Raw genomic sequence first — 18043 nt, 5'->3', positions numbered from 1 at the left:
TTTTACGCTAGACAGACTTTTCGACCAGCTCCACAAATATATTTAATTCAAACAAAGTATATTTATTTATACACCAGACACGAAGAGTCTGCCAATTTGAGCACCCAGATCTCTGTTTAGCTTTGAGTAGTAAGTCTGTGGTATTTGTGTAGCTTTAAGTGGAGGATTACTTGGATATAAATACATTTTAAAGCCTTCCCTGTGAGCATGAATCAATTACGTGTAAATAAAAACGAGATACAAATTAAAATCTGATAAAAAAAGGCAAACGCAACGAAATCGAAAACGAAACTGATGCAATTATCACGTGCAAGCCATGAAACTGGTACAAAGCAAGAGGCCGACAAATGGGGAGATGAGGGGGAATAATTGGGTAAAGAAGTGAGCAAAAGTAAATCAAAAGTAAAAGGCCATATATTCGAGAGACGACATAAAATGAGCTAATTGTTATGCGGTATAATTCTTGTTACAAATTCTAACTTATATATTGCCATTATCCAAAGAAATTGTACGAGTATTCTTAAACAAATAATTAGGCAACGTTTTTATTACAATTTCATTAAGAGGCTTCCACATTTAGGGGTTTATTACTCGTTTAAGACCATAAATAGCCGTAAAGTGGCTACGAAATGCTTCTTTGAACATCTCCCTGGAAAACCATATACAAATTTCAGGTGATAATCCACCCACATTTGCATGTGGATTCAAATGACAACACTTGCGCTCCAGATAAGCAAGGTTTCCCGGCATTTTCCCACGCCCAGCAACGCAACGCTTATCATCGAAGCTTTTCATGGGACCCGCATGGGTCTCCAAAAAAGCAAAAAAAAATTACAAAATAAAAACAAACCACAGAGATCCCAAGCAGTACCCAAATGGGAGCCAGTGGCTCTTCCTTCGCTTCGGTTTTCTGATAAGAACGTCTATATCTTTTGCCATATGGGCCGGACTTGGTTGGGATTGCTTTCCCGCCATTTGCTCAGCGGACCGAAGACAGCCGCCCAAGAGCAAGACAGTTGTGCGCCCCAGGTGGAAATGGGAATGGAAGTGGCAATGGGAATGGGAATGGGAATGGAAGGAGGTCCCTCGATAAGGCGTGGATATTTAGGAAACGGAGGAACGACGAATTGTCGTGTGTCGTTTGTCGTTGGTCGTTGGTCTTGTAACGGCTGCCACACTCGCCAAAAATAGGGTTTACTTCCAGAACTTGAAGGAAAAAAATGAATATTAAATTTGGCATAATTAAATAGTTATTTAAATATTGTTCCGCGTATCCAGCAAATGGGACTAGCGCCACTTTATTGGTTGCCAACAGACTTCATTGGAATATGCCCTAAAGTGAAATGAGAAGACTTAGAATTTTTTTCCTGTGGCGTAACTGTGACGTCAAGGATCTCAGTCCTCTGGACGAACTCCTCCAGCTGACGCTATAGTTATTATACTTACACGCTGGCACGGGCGAGATTAGAAGGAGGAGTCCCAAATCAACTGAGTCGCTCGAGCGTTGCCCACAAACCTCTGGAAAAGGAGGGAAAAACAGGAGGAGAAAAGAAAATACGAATATGTAAAAGGAGAAGGACGAGGCGGAAGCCAAGGAAATTACGAAACCCTGACAAAATGACCAGCTGCCATAACACATCATTCCGCATTCGTCACAATCTTGATGCAGTGCAATGTCAACTTAAGAACTTGACCATATTACAAGTGGGTCGCATCCAAGGGGCAGTTGTGGAACTTCTTCTTCGATTCGAGGCTTCCTAAGCTGATTAAACCAGGACGAGAAGCCATGTCCTTGTCTTTCCGCTAGCAATAAAATATGTTTTCAGAACTCTACTGATTATCTCGAACAGGGACTTGGCCTCTTTCAATCAATTAAGATTAGCAAATCCAAGACAAGCGCTTGCGTTGTAAAGTAACAAATAGTAAGCCAATTTAAGGAATGCAATAGCCCAAGTTTGGAAAACCAGTCGGTCGTGAACTTATCAGAGACATCAAGAACTTCTGTTGGCAGCAGCTGGACCCAGCGCCTTAAGACTTGGCTTGGCCACCATCTGTACTGCATAGATGGCCAACAGGGAGAAGCGGGAATGGGTTCGCGTTCAGGTTTAGGAGGTAAAAAATGTCATGTGGGTTCGCCCTTCGACTGAGCAGGGGCACGTGCCCTCTCAAGCGCGAAGTGCAACTGCAACTGCAACGTCGGGATGCCCCCCGACTTTGGACTTGATCTTCTCGGGCGCCCTTCCCTTTTTTCTGTATTTTTTTTGTATTTTTTTTTTTTTTTGTATTCCACTGCGCATCTGAAGTATCTGGGTATCTGGGTATCTGTAGTATCCAAGTATCTTCTCGTATCTAGCCATCTCTATCTCTTTGTGTGCACTTCCGGCGCTGCGGTTGAGTGTGCTCTACCTTTATGGTATATATCTTTCCCTGTTCCATCATCAACATCATCATGATCTTTTCTTTAATTGCTTTTGTACTGTCCTGGCTCTCTGCATTCCCGCAGGTTTTTCCTTATTTTCTTCAGGGCCCTCTTCTTTATATTACAATGGTAGCTGGTAGCCGCTATAAGGCACACTAAGTTGTATATATGGGGTTGACTTCTGCTGCATTTATATTTTTTCCTTCGCTCTTGTTTTTTTTTTTTCCTATTAAAACGTCCCCGGCATTGCAGTTAAATTAGATTAAGCAGTCATGCACATGTCTTCCCTTCTTCCCGGACCCTACTGAAAATATATATATAGATATATGTGTCTTACCTTTAATTTTCCTGCCCCCTTGAGTGTCAGTTGCTGCGAGGCACTGGGATGCTAGGATGGGGCGTCAAAACACCAGGACCTGAGTTGACTTACATGGTTTTGGAGGGACAGCTTGGTTGTTTAATTGACAGATGCGGGAAAGGGTTTCAGCAGTTCCATAGCTTTGTTCATTTTAGAACCAAGAACTTGCACTGGGATCAATTGAAGCCGCCGAAACGTCCGTTTGAATTGCTCCTAACACTTTTGTAAATTGAAGTGAGTCACATTGGCCGCAGCGAAGCCTTCCGTTCAGCTGCCTCGCCTGTGCCCCTGCCCCAAAATAAGATGCTGCTCATCCTGCTGCAGTTGCAACTGCCTTGGCAAGCGGCAACCTTGGCAACTGCCGCGATATCCTGATGCTGCAACACCAAGCGGCCAACAGGTAGCGATCGTTGAACCTGTTTCTCTGAAGCCCGAAACCCCAACCCTCGGTTTTTAATGGGCCGGGACAGGCCGGGCGAACAGGTGCATCCAGGAATTGAGGAGCAGAGGATCGTTGCACGCGCTGCATCCCTGCCACACATGATCGCAACTCGTAAATAAACGAAAACCGAGGGGCACGTGCCGCTCAATGTGCAAGGATCAAGGATCTCCCCCTTTGGCAATTCTATCTGCAACTGCAACACATCATCGGCAACGTCATTGTCCTCCTGCAGGATCTTTTCCCGTTTCTGTTTCTGTATTTTAGTTCCCTCTTTTCCGACAATGATGACGATAATGATGATGATGATGATGCAGTGGTACCTGTACCTGTTCTTGGTAGTCAATCCACTCCTCCTTCTTTTTCTTAGTGCAAGCTGCATTTCTGCGGTTTCTTGGCTCGTGCCTTGCCCAAAAACAGTCCAACTTTGGCTCCAATTTGGGCCAGCACTGCGGAAAAAGCACACACAATTGTTTATCAATAACACATAGCCGTATTAAATGCCTTCGGAATACTGCATTTTAAATCCAAAATAATGGTCCTCTTTTATCAATAAACTAATTATATTTATATTAATTTTATATTTTCCTTCTGGTTTTAGGTTAAAATTCTTTTCGACGGCCTTTGATGTATTCATATTTAGAAAGGTAAGTGTCTTTAAATTACTGTGTCTATTTTATGGCAAGGATATTTTATGCAAGGGTTCTAAATTGAAAATGGAATCTAAATTATACTGAGATTTTCACTGTGCACGGGCAGCTGAGATCGGGCTTAATAATTTACTTGGGGATCGGCTTGACCGCAGCATCCCTCGAAAAAGGACAGCTGAAAAGAGCTGGCTATTTGGCTGTTTGGCTGTCTGGCTCCACTTCATCATCGCCTCGTGCCAATGGCCCAATTAGGCAACCAATTATTACTAAATGGGCGCACCTTTCTCCTCCAACCCTCGTGTGGGTCGATTGTTTTATGGGCACTTTGAAGTTGCAAGCGGAGGGTTCCAGCACGCCCACAATCGGACAAATCATTGCGTAACTAGGTCTCGAGGATCCCGATTCCCTGTCCTGCCCATTCCAGGGTAAAAAAGGGATCATCAGCCAAAACATCTGTCCCGGCAATCTGTTGTTGACCCGCCGCGTCTCACACCTTGACAGGAGTTTGTGTCGAACAAAAGGAGTGGGAAGTGAGAAACACATTGAAGAAAATGGGATCAAACTGGATATTTTTCGTCTTTACCCCATAAAATGTTCTTTAACACGAGTGTTTGGCTTTTCTTTTATTTTTTCCTGTGTGCTACATTTTATTTAACGACTGAAAGAGATATGAACTAGAAAGAACGGGCCACTAAGTGTCCATAAATCAGTGGGGCCGAAACACAACAGCTGCTTTCTTTTTAAGGATCCAAAGATCAAGGATCTCAATTTAATGGCACTTAATAGAAATACTAGAAACAATAAATAAAGTTGCGAAAGTCGCACGATATCAATAACGCAACCCCTCAAAGTGGCGCAAAAAATAGAACCTCCCCTTTTCAAAGAAAACAAAGAATCGTGAGAAAAGCAAAGCAAATCGTAACAACTAGAATAAACAGAAATTAAAAAGTTCATATATGTGGCAATGTGGTCGCTAGATTTTACCCTTTAATATGGTTTAGAACTTTGAATTGAAGGTATCCTAAAAAGTATCTACACTGAATTGACCTACGCATTTGTAGGTTGATTTCTTGTTTCACTAGTTTAAGTGGCTCTTTCCCCAGAGAATCGCATTAACACACATGTTATGTGCCCATGACTTTGCATGTCTGCCTATATAGTCTATATGATATATACAACAGATTAGAGAGCCCTTCATCCCTGGTTGCTTTCAGTTTATGACCATCCTCGCTCGGAGTAGTATCCCCAGATCCCCAAACTGCCGCACGATGACTTGCTAAAAGCGGACATTGTTGATTCGTCCAGAGTTCGGAGTGGAAAGCTTCCTCTGGGGTGGCGGGTGGTGGTGGGTGCTGACACCAGAGTCCACCTCCCGGCCACACCCACTTTTCCACTATCCTGCCGCCACGTCAGAGCCCCCTGCCCTGCCTGATTTCTCCTGAGGTCCTGTGTGCGCACGTTTTTTATTTGTCCAACAAACAAAAAACACAAAGGGAACAACACAAACTTTCCAACTTTTTTTACTTTCCCAGTGGGCGGAAGCCAAACCATCGCGGGTAATCTTCTGTGCGAGTATGGGTTTTGTATCTTGCGGATACCTTTGTTGCACGAATGTATATATGTATATGTCGGTATATATGTAAAAAAAAAATAAAAATAAAAACACAGCTGCCTGGCTGCTGCTGCTGGACACGGAAATATCGATCCAAAGTATCGCAATGAGTCACTATGAGTGCTCACATTAAGGCACTGACAAAAAATGACGACCAACAAGCGGGATTAACTACTTTAAAGTAGTTTGAGGTTCGATGGCGCAGTGGAAAAACTCTAGCGCAACATTTTTAGATGTATCAAAAATAGGTATTTTTATGCCACTCAATTGAGACTATAAAGAGTGTGGTTTTTAGAGCAGTGTTGCGCGATTTGAGTTGAGTTGAAAGAGAGCGCCATCTACTGGCGGAAGACATAAAACGTGCCCTGGTCCGCAACCCTTTTCTCCGCTCCTTTACCCCGGAATTGTTTGGCCTGTGCAGTGAGGCATATATCCGGAGTTTCTGCTTCTTCGTCCCGCTTCTCGATTCTCGTTTCTCCTCTCGGGGGTGATTTCAACTTTGTCCTGGGCAAAGCGAACCCACAGAGGAGGCTTTTACACGTGAAGAAAGTTGGTGGGCTGCCTAAAGGGCTACACGAGTATTTAAACGAAATAGTTTAAACCTGATGCAAACTAAAATGTAGCTTAATGATTGCTTTCCATATACACATCCTTGTATGCAACAAAGGGGCTATTTTTTCCACCAGCTGTCTTTGCATTCTATCCGAAATTCGGCTCAGTGCAGCTGATGGTTTTCACAGGGCGACAGATTCAGGTTACACACCTGTTCTGTTCTCTTCTGACCTGTCCTGCGACCACCCATTCCTGGAATGCCGCCTGCCACCCGCCTGCGGGCAGAAATCAATAAAGCCAAATGCAACGCCCCCCAAATAAGTTGTCCACACACAAGACGGCTCTCTAAAATTAAACTTTCATCGGATTCAATCATACAAAAAAAAATTGCTGGTTGTCATTACAATAAATAAATAAATAGGCAAAAAAAAAAAAAATAGGACTTATAGGGAATGGTCATCTAGGACACGAAACGCAAGTTGGTGCGCTTTCGTCCACCGAATTCGCCAAAGTTGCGACGAACGGCCTGAAGAACAGCCTGCTTGGCCACGGGATCCGTTTGGGATTCTTCCGAAGAGACTACAGAGGATTCGGTGGCGCTGGGCTTTGAATCCGATTGGCGACCCAGGATATTCCAGAAGGGACGCGGCGTAGTGGTCGTCGCTGGGTCCTTGTTGATGTAAATGCAATTGATGATGGGCTCATCGCCGTAGAATTGACGATTCTTGTTGCGCAATCGACGGCGTTGTTGTTGCTGCTGGCGGCGTCGCTTCTGTTGTTGCTGCAGCCGGCGACGCTTCTGCTGCTGTTGCGTTTTGCGGCGACGTTGCTGCTGCAACTGCTGCTGCTGCGGACGACGGCGGCGATAGCCACCAATGGGAGAGCTGCCGCTGGAAGAATCAATGCTGCTGCTCGGTCGGCGACGCTTGTTGCTGTTGCTGCTGATGCTGCTGCTGCTAGACGGCCTCTTCTTCTTCTTCTTGGTCTTGCGCTGGCTGAGACTGCTGCCGCCACTGCTGCTGCTGCTAGGCTTCTTCTTCTTCTTCTTCTTCTTTTTCTTCTTATCCGAAGAATTGCTGCCCGAAGAAGAGGAAATGTTGCTGGAAGACGCCGCAATGTTGCTACTTGTGGAGGAAGAAACCACTGAGGATTGTTCCACGACCACGGGCTTCGTGATCACTTCCACGGGAGTAAGCTGGTCCATCGCCTGTTGGCTTTGATTCTCCTCAGGCTTCTTCTGATCCTTATCCTGCTTCTTTTTCTGGTCTTTATCCTGCTGCTGCGGCTTCTTCTTTTGCTTCGCAGGCTGCTCATCATTTTGAGCCTCTTGCTTGCGTTTCTTCTGCTGCTGGCGTTTGATCTTCTGTTGCTGGTTCTTAATCTTCTGCTTCTGGTTCTGTTTGTTCTTATTCTTGTTCTTGTTCTTCTGATTGGGCCGCTTATTGAAGGCGGGCAGAATGTCGCTATCATCCTCACCGGTAGACCAACTGGCTATCGTAGAGACGGGCTGGTCCTCGCTGATGATCTCCTCCTCGAAAACTCCCAGGCCATTAAAGCCCGGCTGATCTCTGTAGAAGCCATTGCCGCCATAGTAGAAATCATCGTAGTCCTCTTCGTCGTAGTCATCCTCATCGTAGTCATCCTCATGCTGTTCCCAGGGCTGCACAAAGGGATAAAAGCTAATGCCAGCGGACTGGTGAGCAACATCCGATTGAACGGGCTTCAGCTCAAAAACGGCATGGGTATCGGGATTGACTTTGGGCGGCTGATGCGATTGAACGACCACGATGCCTGCATCTTCGGCCACATTGGCGTGACTGGCGGCATTGGCGACCACACTGACTCCCTGATTCAAATGGGAAGCAGTGGATTGACTTTGCAGTGGCAAAGCCAAGGCAGCGGGCACATACTGACTGGACTGATTGCCACCATCATTGTCCACCTGCTCGTCATCGTCGTCGTCATCGTTGTGAACATCTCCCTGGGGAAGCGGTGACTCCACGTGGACTCCCGTCAGGGCAACAAAACGTCTATTGTTATTCTCCACCTCCTGCAGAACAGCTCCTCCCTCACGATGTTCCTTCGCCGGCACGGGTTGCGAACTGACCGATAGAGCCGCTGCCGATACCGATCCTGCTGCACGACCCGAACGCTTCCTCCTCGTGACCACACACTGCGACTGACTGCCATCGCCCCTCAGTTGGCGACCCTGAATGTAGAATCGCTTCAGCTCGTACTCATCCCCATTCTCGTCCACCTCGATCATGGTCTCACCGGCGACCCTGGTGGCCACCAGGCACATCCCAAGCGTCAGCAAAGCCCAGACACAGCTGTTCCTCATCTCGTCTATAACTGAGCTAGCCGACGATCGGCAACCGGCTTATATTAGCTCGCACCACACGAACCTATTGACCCACGGCTAATTGCCAAAAAAAAAATAAATATGTTGGCTAGTCCATTTGGTCAGATCAGGCAGTTCAGTTCGGCGAAGCTTGGTTCACCGAAAGCTACGGTTTCCTACGAACCCCAGGGCTCTGAATTATTCATCAGCTCAGCATCGCAGCATCCCAGCTTGGCTAGCATCTTTGGGCTTTCTTCCGGGAACCCGTTTTATGACTATTTCTTCTTTGACTTTCTGTCGGGGTCAATGGATCGGCCGATCATTAATAACCCCGCATCGATGCGGATGAAAGTTTCTGCCAAAAGGGCCCTTTGTGGGTCATTTAGGTTGCGGCTCAATTTGCACAAAGAAAACCCAGCTGAACTTAGCAACCCTTTATATTATTATATGTGAAATATACTTCAATGTTTTTTTTGGATCATGTTTTTCTTGAAAAGCTAACATGTAAACTTCTTGACCAATATTTTGGGACTAATTTTTAAATTTCTTCTGATTTTTTCTCTCTCTGTACGAATTTCAACCCTTTTTGGGAGTGGAAAGTTGAACATGAGGCCCGTGTCGAATGCCATGTTAGTCTCGCAGCTTGTTCTAAAATAGTTCTAGTGACTCTATTGACTAAATTTAAACCAGACACATTCCTCTCCACAATTGAATTGTGCAAAAGATTTATTTTGGCCAAAGGTATGATTTATCCGACGGTTGGCACAAAGAGCAAAGAACGAACAAAGGGATTGGCATTTATGGATATTCCGAGAGAAAAGGTTAGACCACACGTGGTGTGAAAGTTCAATGGTGGAGATTCACTACTAAATACCAAGTCTGCCACATTAAATACCCTTTTTCCTAAAAAAGAAGTAAGTCAGGTCTTCTTCTTTTATAATTTGGAAAAGGATTTCGTATACTTAAGAAACAGTTCCCCGACTATCAGATACCCGTTCATGAATTTTGAATTTTTTTTCATTAAAAAATATTACAAAAAATTAAAATTTTTGATTTTATACAACATTTTAACATCAAAAGTAGCTTTTGTAGTTCCTGACATCGAGGCGTTCATATGGACAGACGGACGGACATGGCCAGTTCGACTCGGCTTTTGATCCTGATCAATATATATACCATACCATACCATACCATACCATACCATACCATACCATACCATACCATACCATACCATACCATACAATACCATACCATACCATACCATACCATATATACTTTATATGGTCGGACACGGTTCCTTCTGCCTCTTAAATACTTTTCAACGAATCTAGTATACCCTTTTACTCTACGAGTAACGGGTATAATTATACCGCGCAATGAAAAGAGTATAGAAAGCGAAATTGACCTTTGATGAAATGAAAAAAGAAACAACGATGGGAAAGCAGATTTCTTTGCGGGATTAAAGTTTCTATGATGCTGAGCCAAAAACGAAATTAATTTATTGAATTCGTTTTTGGGATTTTTTTTTTTGTTCCGGAATCGTACCGAAAACGAGACATTTAGCGAAAACGGCCAGCAAAAGCCAATAAACATTCCAAATCACAGTTTGAACCGCGTTCTTGTTTTTTGTTTTTAGTTAAGCCACATTAACTTAAGTCAGTTGGACCAAGTCAAACACCAATGCAACAACAACAGCATTTTCAACGGGGGGCATACTGCGGCCATTTATTGTCCACTCTTTGTGAATGCTAATGAAGCATCATAAATTTCCAGGGCCAAGAGGAGCAGAGCAGCCCTTGGGCCAAATAGTTGGGTGTGATCCAGGTCCGCCAAAGAATCCAAGATGGATTTCGGCGTGGCGAACAGATCGCAGTTGAAATGCTCTCTCTCTCTCTTACGAACTAGAAATCTAACTACCCGTTGCCTTAAATTAAGATTATTATTCTCCATGCCTTTATAACTTACTGTATATTACTTGTAACAAATGCATTTATAAGGTGCGTAAGCAATGGCTTCATTGGTAGGACATTAAGTAATGCCTGGTCAGAAATCAATGGGCAGACAGACTGAAGAGATGTGGCGAACTGTGGAGATAAATAAGTGCTGCCTTTGTGCATAATAATTGCGATAAAATACAGTAAGCATTGGCAGAGCCTGCAGCAGCACATATTTGTATGTCATGCACGTTCTTTAAGTAGCAACACCAGCGGCAGCAGTGACAACAGCAGCAGCAGCAACAGCCACATCAACGAGCAGCAGCAACATCAACGGCCAACACCAGCAGCAACTACAGTAGCAGAAACAAGAAAACAACACACCTTGTTCTTGTACTGATACTGATATCAAGCGCTGATTACACGCCCAGACAAACGGAGAAAGAAAGCAGAAGAGACATCCAAATAGGAGTTCACCAAACGATATTAGGCGGGAATTTGTTTCGATTTTGTACACTGCGCTCTTTTATCACCATCGGCGCAGCAACCAACGCAATCTGTCATCGACCCATTTGTGGTAAGACATCCAGTGCCTGCTCTACTATATATGTACATACATATGTACATACATGTACATATACGCCGATTGTATCGGGAACCGGAGCAAAGTGAAGTGGACTGGAGCTCAGTGGGGAGAAGTGTCCATTGTCCAAGTAACACACGATTCGTGATTGTCCACAGTGGCTGCAAGAAGTTGAGCAACGGAGAAGCCAACTAAATTGCTAGGACCCTACTTTTTTACTAGTGCCACTTGTTCGTAGACCCCTTTCTATGCTGAAATTACAATAATATAATAAAGTAAATAAACCTGCCATCGCTGGGTGCAAACATCTCCTCGAACCCACACGCCTACGAAAACCTGGCCCACCTGCAACGCATACTCATGCATAGATACACATACATACATACATGCATACATTTATTCCCCAACCGATCTGAGTGATCATATAAAAAAATTGACGCACGCAGCAAGAAAGTGCGTATACGCAATTAGAATTCCATTAACTAATTTCTTCTCATTTGCATGGCGCACTTTCTAAGTGCATGGGAGAGTGTAGACAAAATGAAGCAGCATCTCGCCGGTGTAATAGCAATAAATAAAAGAACTTTCATTTACATTTATTCACAATAAAGGGTCTGACAAAAAAAACCAAAAAAAAAAATGGGGAAATGAAGAGCGAAGCTGAAGAACAGCATTTACCATGAATTTTTGAATATTTGTTTGCCGCTTTCGTGGCGAGCACACACGGAATTTATAATTAATTCGTGCATTAAATTTTCGAGTATATGATATTTTTGGTTATATTTCTGGCTTTTTTTTTGTTTTATTTTTTATTTTTTTTCTTGCCGCCCAAATCAATAAGTAATATGTGAGAGTTTCCGTTAATGAGATGCATGATAGCGAGGAATGTGCGCGCTGACACAAATATGCAAAACGATTTTCGGTTGTTTCTGGTTATTAATGCCGCATTATTGGCTTGCAACTTGTGGCGGCCAGTGAAAACCAAAGAAAGAAAACTGGTTTTCCCGCAAATCACAGCAGCAGACCAATCCCAGTGCGACTCTTTCATATATGTACATACATACACACCTTTTCCTGTATCTGGAGATTCTGTGCAGTTGCAGTTGCAGTTGCAGCGGATCGACAAAATGGAGGTTCCAAAAAAGAAACCAATCACTGAGTAAAAGTTAAATCGGTTTTCCTTCTTTCGAAGGTGACCCAATAAAAAGAAAAGTGCCCAATGTACGACTAAATTACAATTTGCCATCGCCCAAATAAGAATTCTCAACACGTGTGCCTTATTTATTTTAATTTTAGGCAGTTTTCAGCTTTTTCTGAAGCTGAAGAGCGCACTTCCCAAAACCAAAAATTTTTGTAGTCTTTCAGTATCAATTTAATTTTAGTTATAGTGAGATGATAAAAAGATTGATTATAAGCATATTAAGGGAAGTAAGCAATTTTCATATTCATAAATATCGTATTCATGAAAGTATTTAAATATTTCATATTTAACAATTACAAGAAAAAAAAAAGTATAAAACTAAAGAATTTTTCAAAATGTTTTTATAATGCTGAGGAACTACATCAGGTAGGCTTTTATTAAAAATGTTACTCAAGTGAAGTAAGTCAAGAAAGCAAACGAAAAATAAGTTGAATCAACCGGTGACATTTTCGAATTTCCCGCTTTGCCTTGAAACGGTTATGGAAGCGGTTAATCGCTGAACTTGAACACTTGAGGGCGCCAGTCGTGATACGGTACTACGATTCTTATTATTATTACGGTATTACTGTGCGTTAACTGCACGGGCACACTTTTCGCCGGCACCTTACAACACTGCAAATAGTGCAAAAATTTTTACAACGTGAATAAATATAGATTATTTTCGAGACAAAAACGGACCATAAGAATCCGTTAACATAGCAAAAGTAACAGTTCGATACACAAATACATAGGATATACAGGAGAAGAGACCTGCGAATACCCAGGAAACCGAAGGGATCAGTACGTAAATCATCATGCCACGAGGAAAGTTCGTCAACCACAAGGGTCGAAGTCGCCATTTCACATCTCCCGAGGAACTGCAACTGGAATCGGAGGAGGACAGCGACCAGACCAGCGGCTCGGGATCAGATAGCGACGATAATGCCGCAGCCGGCGCCGGAGCCAGTTCCTCCTCCTCCAAACCGAAGGCACCCGCTCCACGAAAAGCGCCCGTGAATCGCAATCAAAAGTCTAGATCAGCTGCGGGCGCCGCTGCGGCCAGTTCCTCGGAATCAGAGTCTGGTGAAGATTCCGACGAGGACTCCGAAGCGGAAGCGCGCGATGCCAAGAAGGGCGTGGCCTCACTCATCGAAATCGAGAACCCCAACCGGGTGACCAAGAAGGCCACACAAAAGCTGTCGGCCATTAAGCTGGACGACGGGCCTCCCGGTTCCGGCGGCCAACCCAAGCCGGAGCTTTCCCGCCGCGAGCGTGAACAGATCGAAAAGCAGAAAGCGCGCCAGCGTTACGAGAAACTCCATGCTGCTGGTAAAACCACCGAGGCTAAGGCCGACCTGGCCAGATTGGCTCTGATCCGGCAGCAGCGCGAGGAGGCGGCCGCCAAGCGGGAGGCGGAAAAGAAGGCAGCCGATGTGGCCACCAAGAAGCCGGGTGCCAAGTAGAGAATCCATCCTTTAAACCTTCCCTTTCCCGCACGGGAATTAATAGACCTCTCAATTGTGCAACGTATACAAAAATCGCAATCGCAAGAATCCCTTTGAAGAACAGGGTTAAATGGCAATTAGTTAAGCATAAATTAACGTAAACACACATTCAAAATTATTAAAGTTTTTTAAGCCTGTCTTTTGTAACTGCAAAATATACAAAAATAAACAAACTAATTGTAAAAACGGAAAGGAAGTTAGTGTGTGCCGCCTGGGGTGATGACACACAACCAGGAATCGTAGGTAATCCAGTATATATTCACCAGGTATATATTCAACGGACCTATTTGCTTGCCATGCGTTATCAATGGCATCAGAATTGATAGAAAACTACGTGTATATATAAGTGACTTTGTCTTACACCTTAGACACATTTATGAAAAGTAGTTTGCAGGTCTGGATATTACACCTAATTTAATGGTGTTCAATCAAAAGAATAGATGTAGACTAACTACTAGCTATGACTAAACTAAGAAAAACATACGATGGACTATACCACGCCCCAAACCTCCTCGAAGGCGGAACAGAGTTTGGAGCACGCGATGGCCGCCGAAAGCGGATAGTTGCTGATGGAGAACAGCTCCTCCGTGTAGTCCGTTTTGAGAACGCCATGCGCGAAGGCTCCGATGACAATGACCACCGGCTCATCATAGCTGGCAGAGCTCTCGTCGCCATGTGGCACCAGATCGCGGCAATTGGGCACCAGTTTCCCAGAGAAGCTCATGGCGTACTTCTTGCAGCCGACCGGTACGTGATCGGTAATGGGGTTCTTGATGACACTCATCAGACGTCGGGAGGAGTCATTGGCGCGAATTTGGAACTTGTGCAGCAATTGCACCATTAAACCGGCAAATCGTTTAAAGGTGCGCGGGATACGCGTCTGTGGATTGATTTCGATCAGGACATTGTGCTCGGTGCGTACGAAAACCTGGAGGAGACCAGCCCGGTTCAGTGGAGAATCAAAGAGCATCAACAGGCACTGGTGGGTGATGTCCGGACGACAGGATCCCGGATCTCTTTGGTTTTTGCGCATGATTCCCGCGTGATCATCGCAGTTTAGCAGCTCGAAAGTGTTGTGCACCTACAGCAATGAAAGAATATATTTATATATCTGAGGCAGGAGTGCCTTTGCAACAGTTGTGAAGACCCACCTTCACCGTCTCCAGTTGGGCTCCTTCCAAAACGATTATCAGCCGCTTCTCGGTGGCATTCAGATGGAGCACCTTGAATTGTTTCTTGTCCAGATCGAATTCCGGATCATCCGCCTTGCGGCCCACAAACTTTCGCTTCCTGTTGATCGCCTTGCCCTGCCCACCCATGTCGTCAAGTACTTGGCTATGGTAGAAACAATTCCGAAATTATTGTCAAAAAATCCGCACGTTTTTCGAAATGCACAGGTTCAGTATGACCTTATCGCGGGCTCCCTTAAATACCTGACTGCAAACATTTGGTATGTAAAGTCAGTATTAAACTACTGAAAACAATTGCTCTGCGCTGGTCACACGCCGGCGAGTTTGTTTATTTTTTTGTGTTCGGATTCCCGGATCCTTGTGGTCCTCCTTGTCCAAGTCCTTCAAGATGCGCACGTGCCCGCTGGCATTTGCCGTGCTTCTTGGCATTTTCCACATGATCCAGGCCTGCAATCACTGGGTTCTACGCGAGGAGCAGATCGTGCCCAAACTGGACTCGCCATTCCACATGCGGGAGCCTCAGAATCTGGCGGCGTTTCTCGAGCAGATCAGGTACAGTGAGTATGTGGAGAGGTCCTACCTGGATCTACTGCGCAAGCGGGAACAGATTGTCGAGCACCTACGATTCTCGATGCGTTTCGGTGAGGATCTGGCGGAGCAGGCCAAATGTGCCATGGACTATTACATGCTGGAGAAGCGAATGTCCTACCTGAAGATCACGCCCGAACAGCTCAAAAGGATTAATCTTCCGGACCAGAGGCAATTGCACATCCAGAAGAGCGCATCCTCCATGGGAATGGAGCCGGTTTGCAGCGATTACCACCGATTGAGCGTGGGTCCAGCCACCTATGATCATCTGGAGAGTTTTCGGCCCGAAGTCCTGGCCGCTGCCTTTCTGGAGCGTGAGCATGACCCCAACGTGGGCATGGCCACCGTGGAATTGACCCGCCGATTTGCGGTGGACGGACTGCAACACCATCCGGCCTCCTGGAAGTTCCACACCCTGAGCTCTTACTACTGGCGGATGCGTGGAAATGCCCGGGAAGCGCTGCCTTGCGCCAGACTGGCTGCCTTGCTGGCACCGCCGATATTCAAGGATATACCTCTGCTAAGTCTGGGGACCATACTCTTTCGAATGGGCAGACTGGCCGATGCCGATTTGATACTAACCGCTGCGGTGGAACATGCCCCAAATGTGGCCGAGAATCATGTGGTTCTGGCCTCTGCTCTGGCCATGAAACACGACTTCAATCGATCCCTGCAGCACTTCGATGAGGCCGAGAGATTGGATCCCAGCACACTGCCGCGCACCCAGCAGGTGCGAAACTTCATCAGTTGCCTGGAGAATCTCACCAAGAAAACATCCAAGATGTATAGCTATGTGAAGTACATGAAGAACGAAGTGAAGGAGTTCAAGAAGCTAAAGCATCACATATCGCAGAACCACGAGAGATTAATCCAACAGCAACTGCCACTGGGAGCGAGGCGTCTGCTGGGCCTGGATGCCAAAACCAACAACGATGATCTCCATCGAAGGGGTCAGTACTGCAGCACGAGAACGCCCAATGGCTCCGATGAACCGGTGCTATTCTGCGACTTCTACTCGGACATGCAAATGCGACTGGAGAGCAAGGATGTGGACATCGATGTGCTCGAACGGGATCTGAAAGCCAATACGGATGCGGTCATTCGCCAGGTGTCCACGGAAATCCGGAAACAGTTCAATTTGGAGCAGCTTAAGGCGGCCAAGGCCCAAATGCCAGCAAAGGCCACCAAGGCTACATAGTGATAGTATAATGGCAACCCATGGACTGGCACATTCCCTTCACAAAACTCACAAAACCAAATATGTTGGGTCACAAAGTAGCTTTTACGATTAATATGTTCTTAAATAGTACTTAGGTTTGTGTGCGAGAGACGCGTGTTTGTATATATATTCACCAATCTATAGGATAAGTATTCAGGAATAGTTTAATCAGCGGAAATGTTCGAGAGGAGGTTCTTAAATGTATAAATGTCTAACTATAGGCGAAGAATAGTTATGGCCTTGCAATAAGGAACTCTTTATTACAATATTACTTCTTAAACTGGAAACACACTTTAAACGATTACTTCCATTAAGATTTTTACACATTCGATAGGAAACAATATTTGAATTGTATTCAACTAAGAACACTTTAGTTTATTTCTACTTTCGTAGAGCTAGTTACTAAACGAACTATTTTACAATGTTTATGTTTGTCCAGAACCTCCTCCCTCGAATTTCCCAAGAAATGAGTATACAGATCGCGTATTTATATATAACACTAGTTCTACATCCAGTTATCATTCTTAATGTAAACGAAGAAATCTACAAAAATAACTACAGCCATGATTCAATCGGAGAACACCAGGTTCCTGAGAGGAGTTTCTTTGGTGGATTACCATTGGATCGGTCGGGTTTTCAATACCTCCAGCAGACTGGACAAACTGGCAAAAGAATGGTGATTGTCACCACCACTCACAAGCAATCCGCTCCAACCGCAATTCCGAGCACCTTCATAGTCCATGTCCAACTTGTTGCCAATGTGAAGGGCCTGCTCCGCTGGAATTTGCAATCTCTTCAGCGGGATTTCAAAGATCCCCCGATCTGGTTTCATAACACCGGCATCGTACGATGTCAGAATAAAATCGAATTTCCCGGCAAAGCCCATGGCGTCCAGGACTTGTGGCAGTGAGGAATCGAAATTGGAGATGATGCCCACACACTTGCCGGCATTTCGGACATTCTGCACCAACTCCTGGGCACCATCCACATGATTCCAACAGGCACTGGTCCGAAAAACCGAAATTAATCGCTGGCCGATCCTCTCCAGCTTCTCGGGCGACAGTCCTTGATCCACGCAGCTAAAGGTTCGTGCAACCAACTGGAGCCACCACCGCTGCCAGTCCAATCCCGGCGAGTAACGGCCAAAGTTTGGATGCTCGCTGCTCATCGCCTTGAATTGCTGGCGAAAGCATTGCTCCAATCTACGGCGATCCACTCCGGTGACCCCGAACTCCTCTGCCGTCTGATGGTACTGGTGGAGGGGATCTTCCAGACGCAGCAGCGTGTCCGTCACATCGAAGGTCACCAGGCGAAAGCGTTTCAAATTCGCAACAAATTGCGAAGTCAACGACATTTTGGCCGCCAGTGTGGTATTGTTCTCCACCAGATATTACGTATACGCAGCTGGTATTTTTCAATTATTTTAAACTTTCAATACCATTGGTTAGTAATGGATACAGCTCTTTTTTAGAT

The 18043-nt window shown here is 45.1% G+C and overlaps 5 protein-coding genes across 5 annotated transcripts; 2 read left to right on the top strand and 3 right to left on the bottom strand.

Annotated features, from left to right (window-relative positions):
- Positions 1–6490: 6490 nt before the first annotated feature.
- On the bottom strand, positions 6491–8384 carry LOC6551272 (hepatoma-derived growth factor-related protein 2). The gene has a single exon (XM_001976855.3). The coding sequence runs from the start codon at positions 8369–8371 to the stop codon at positions 6491–6493; it is 1881 nt and encodes a 626-aa protein (XP_001976891.3). The 5' UTR covers positions 8372–8384.
- Positions 8385–12504: 4120 nt separating this feature from the next.
- On the top strand, positions 12505–13765 carry LOC6550923 (28 kDa heat- and acid-stable phosphoprotein). The gene has a single exon (XM_001976854.3). The coding sequence runs from the start codon at positions 12884–12886 to the stop codon at positions 13529–13531; it is 648 nt and encodes a 215-aa protein (XP_001976890.1). The 5' UTR covers positions 12505–12883; the 3' UTR covers positions 13532–13765.
- Positions 13766–13960: 195 nt separating this feature from the next.
- Positions 13961–15008, bottom strand: LOC6550922 (ribosomal RNA small subunit methyltransferase NEP1). Its single transcript, XM_001976853.3, has 2 exons — positions 14725–15008; positions 13961–14654 (listed from the first exon to the last, which is right to left on the bottom strand). Exons 1-2 carry the CDS (start codon positions 14890–14892, stop codon positions 14064–14066), a joined length of 759 nt encoding a protein of 252 aa, XP_001976889.1. The 5' UTR covers positions 14893–15008; the 3' UTR covers positions 13961–14063.
- Positions 15009–15052: 44 nt separating this feature from the next.
- LOC6550921 lies at positions 15053–17077 on the top strand. Its single transcript, XM_001976852.3, has one exon. The coding sequence runs from the start codon at positions 15152–15154 to the stop codon at positions 16547–16549; it is 1398 nt and encodes a 465-aa protein (XP_001976888.1). The 5' UTR covers positions 15053–15151; the 3' UTR covers positions 16550–17077.
- Positions 17055–17965, bottom strand: LOC6550920 (rhythmically expressed gene 2 protein). Its single transcript, XM_001976851.3, has one exon. It carries the CDS (start codon positions 17922–17924, stop codon positions 17184–17186), a length of 741 nt encoding a protein of 246 aa, XP_001976887.1. The 5' UTR covers positions 17925–17965; the 3' UTR covers positions 17055–17183.
- Positions 17966–18043: the final 78 nt, after the last annotated feature.

This window comes from Drosophila erecta, unplaced genomic scaffold (genome assembly GCF_003286155.1).
Source record: "Drosophila erecta strain 14021-0224.00,06,07 unplaced genomic scaffold, DereRS2 tig00000126-arrow-pilon, whole genome shotgun sequence".
In the NCBI taxonomy this organism is placed as follows: Eukaryota; Metazoa; Arthropoda; class Insecta; order Diptera; family Drosophilidae; genus Drosophila; species Drosophila erecta.
This window is presented reverse-complemented; position numbering and strand designations above follow the sequence as displayed.